The sequence below is a fragment of the Anarrhichthys ocellatus genome, unplaced genomic scaffold (assembly GCF_004355925.1).
Source record: "Anarrhichthys ocellatus isolate YVR2014 unplaced genomic scaffold, GSC_Weel_1.0 scaffold132, whole genome shotgun sequence".
Taxonomy (NCBI): domain Eukaryota; kingdom Metazoa; phylum Chordata; class Actinopteri; order Perciformes; family Anarhichadidae; genus Anarrhichthys; species Anarrhichthys ocellatus.
In genome coordinates, this window is record NW_022280162.1 from 546,433 (window position 1) to 550,235 (window position 3,803).

General features: G+C 43.8%; 1 protein-coding gene across 2 annotated transcripts in view; it reads right to left on the bottom strand.

The window, feature by feature from the left end:
- The window catches only part of LOC116399844 (copine-4-like), a 39,087-nt gene extending 35,310 nt beyond the window's left edge, over window positions 1–3,777 (bottom strand). For both annotated transcript variants that reach the window (XM_031877275.1, XM_031877274.1), the window contains exons 1-2: window positions 3,456–3,777; window positions 1,237–1,308 (exon numbers count right to left, since the gene is read on the bottom strand). In XM_031877275.1, the coding sequence (XP_031733135.1) occupies window positions 1,237–1,308; window positions 3,456–3,743 (360 nt within the window). In that variant the 5' untranslated portion in view covers window positions 3,744–3,777. The remainder of the gene's footprint in view (window positions 1–1,236; window positions 1,309–3,455) is intronic.
- Between the last annotated feature and the right edge of the window lie 26 nt (window positions 3,778–3,803).

A 3,803-nucleotide genomic window follows, 5' to 3' on the forward strand; every position in this document is an offset into this window, starting at 1 on the left:
CAGTTACGATGAAGCAGTTACGATGAAGCAGTTACTATGAAGCAGTTGCGATGAAACTGTCAGAACCGTTTATTGCCAATGTATGTAACATACAAGGAATTTATCATGGCAGGTGGTGCATAACATTAGACAATAACATTGAACAATAAACAACAATCAACAGTGCAAGAAATAGAAACATATTAAAATGTACAATAGAATTTAAAAGAATCTAAAATAAAGTGCACGACAAACAGATAACAGGACTGTAAACAAGTGTAATGTAAAAGTGACAAGTGTATTTAAATATGAAGTGATGTGCAGGGGAGTAGTAGGGAGGGAAGGAATTTGTCCTGGGGATGACAGAGTCAGTGGGGGACCCGGGCTCTGTTAATGAGCCCGACTGTGGACGGGAAGAAGCTGTTCATGTGTCGTGAGGTCTTGGTCCTGATGGACCTCAGCCTCCTACCAGATGGAAGGGGCACGAACAGTTTGTGTCCAGGGTGAGAGGGGTCGGCTACAATCCTTCTTGCTCGCTTCAGGGTCCTTGAAGTGAACAAGTCCTAGAGGGATGGCAGATTTCAGCCAATCACCCTCTCAGCAGAGCGTATGATACGCTGCAGTCTGCCCTTGTCCTTGGCAGTGGCTGCAGCGTACCAGACCGTGATGGAGGAGCAGAGGATGGACTCAATGATGGCTGTGTAGAAATGCACCATCATTGTCTTTGGCAGGTTGAATTTCTTCAGCTGCCTCAGGAAGTACATCCTCTGCTGAGCCTTTTTAGTGATGGAGCTGATGTTCAGCTCCCACTTGAGGTCCTAGATTATGATGGAGCCCAGGAAACGGAAGGACTCCACCGCATCGACGGGGGAGTCACACAGGGTGATGGGGGCTGGTGGGGGTACGGTCTTCCTGAAATCCACAACCATCTCCACTGTCTTTAGAGCGTTGAGCTCTAGATTGTTCAGACCGCACCAGGTCACCGGATGGTCAGTCTCCCACCTGTAGGGGGACTCGTCCCCACCAGAGATGAGTCCAATGAGGGTGGTGTCATCCGCGAACTTCAGGAGCTTGACGGACTGGTGACTGGAGGGGCAGCTGTTGGTGTACAGGGAGAAGAGCAGAGGGGAAAGAACGCAGCCTTGGTGGGAACCGGTGCTGATGGTCCGGGGGGCTGAGACGTGTTTTCCTAGCTTCACGTGCTTCACAATGAAGCTGTTACAATGAAGCAGTTACAATGAACACAATGAAGCTCACCGTGATGATGGCTTTCCCCACGTTGCCTCCTGGTCTGAGCAGAGCTTTGCACACATTCCTCTGAGAGATGATCTGCACACACACACACACACACACAATCCAGGTTAATATACTATATTAGTGTTTCATAATGATTTTTGTTGCTATAGCTACACACGCGTCATGAGAACAGCCTGACCTTAATGTCTAAAAGTGACTGTTAATGCATCATTTTGTTCAGCTTGAAAAAGTTGTAACCTTTAATGTGCTGAGGCGCTATGAAACAACCTGCCCTGTCAGAAAAGAAGCAGCTGGTTTTTTTTCTGAGGGTTCCCGACTTCCTCTTCCAGGCCTTGTTAGCAGAAACCTCCGTTGCTCCGTCAGCCATCTGGAGCTGGCAGAGACCAAGACGAGGAGACCAAGACGAGGAGGAGGCTTTTCCCAACTCTCCAAAAAAAAAGCTCTGCATGTTGAGGTTAAGAGTGTCCCCCAGTGTGATATAATACGAACTGTTGTTTGAGAATACAATGAATATTCATAACTTTGTTTTCATTAGTTTAAAATCACCTAAAACTAAGAAACATTTTTGTTAGCTTAGAATTCATACATACAGTCAGCCATGTTTCCTGCAAACCAAACCCCTCTCTGGAGAGAGACTTTATGTACCTGAAGAAGCCAAAAGTTACTCTTCATTTTTGGTGCGATTTCCTACGAAAGTCCAGCAACACGTGTCAGTGTTCACTCGTTACATGAATAAGGTCCTTTCAAAATAAACTTCACCGGAAACTCAGTTAAGGTTAGGCAACAAAACTACCTAGAATCAGGAAAAGATCGTCGTTTAGGTAAAAAAAAACACGGAAAAGTCTAATAAACTGCTGTCTGCTGGAGGATTAATCCATCTTTGTTTGATGGGCTTGTAACTTAGAGACACAAACAGGAAGAGAAGGACCAAAATGTTCCTGATTTTAGTCTAAATATGAGATCTGATAAGATACTAATAAATATTTACAATAAAACCACACTGGTCTCTGAGGTGATTAAGTTGCTTTTCTCTACAGCAACACTTCGTCCTTGACCTGGTGCAGAATAAAATATGAATACTAAAGCAGCTTATTAATTAGTCCAAACCACGTTCAGTCATTTCCTCTCTCTTGGCAAATGTAAATGAGACTCAATTATGTGTTTCCACCAAAACTCCATCAGGAAAAAAACACCCATTTAAGAAGCTCAAGACGGCTTGAAACACATGTGCTGCGGGTGAAAGAATAATAATTGTATTCTGTCACTTTGTTGTCTTCATCTTTGTTGTGAACGTTGTGAGTGTGAATATCAGCCGTTTATCTGAGAGCTGCAGTGACAACGACGATAATAATCTACACGAGCTGTCAGGAGAGTATTTTCAGGTTATTATCTCTGCTGCTTTCAGCCTCTAACGCTGTTTCTCATGTTCTTCAAAACACTCTGTCTGGCCAAAAATATTAAACATCAATATTTTCTAGAACTGGCTTTTCAGCAACTGAAGAGAAGACAGAAAATTAAAAAAAGAATATTTCATTCATATTTTCTTGGTTACAGTTTGTGAAGTTTCAGCTAATTAGAAGAAGCTCGGAGAGTTTCTCAGGGTCACAAACAAAAACAACCATTTAGACTTTTAGCTCAGGTGAGTGAGATGATTGACAGCTTCCTGATGTTTACCTGTAGCACACACACACACACACACTGTGGAGTCTTCCTCTGACAGATCTCAGTCACACTCTTCAGTTTTGTGACACTCGTTTATTTTCGAACTTGTTCAAGCAGTCGATTCACTTCTTGAGATATCTGTTGAGTCTGAGCAAAATAACTTTACATTAAATGAAGAGTGTTAAATTATATTTGAGCAGAATGTGCTTGTTTTCACTCGGCTGTTCTTATACAGTTGGTAGATATCCCAGTTAGTAGTCAACGTATTCATTAAAGAGGAAGTATAGAGGCCACCAAAACAAACAGAGAAATGCTCCTTCCTCCAGGATCTACTTGTCACGTAACTTCTGTACTTCAGTGGTTATTTTAACCCAAACGTTGATCTATTTCTGAACCTAACTAAGTCTATTACGATGGAGCCAACACACACACACACACACACACGTGTCAAAGAAACCTGAGCCTCAAAGCAAGCCGATTGGTCGATCTAACTGCTGTCATGTGAGAAACATAACACCTGAGTTTATTCAGTACCGAGGTCCGTCCAGGTGACCCACCTGTCCCAGCGTGCACTCCACTGAGCCCAGGAAGTCAGCCTCCTTCAGGCCGTTGTGGCTGCTGTTGACGTCGTAGAGCTCCAGGCGCAGTCGCTGCACCTCTTCAAAATAAAAGTCCAACGTGAAGACCTTGGAGTAGGTCGGGTTCACGCAGCTGCGAATCACCTCCGTCCGGTCCACCTGCAGGAGGAACAAAGGACGACAAACAAACAACAACCAGATGAAACATTTATTCTTCAAGAGGAAACAGAAAGAAGACAAAATGAAGAGTTTGTTTGCATGGCACATGACGAGGACGTAAGAACCAGGAGACAACCTCCGGTTCTTTAAAGTGAAGTCAAAGCTTCA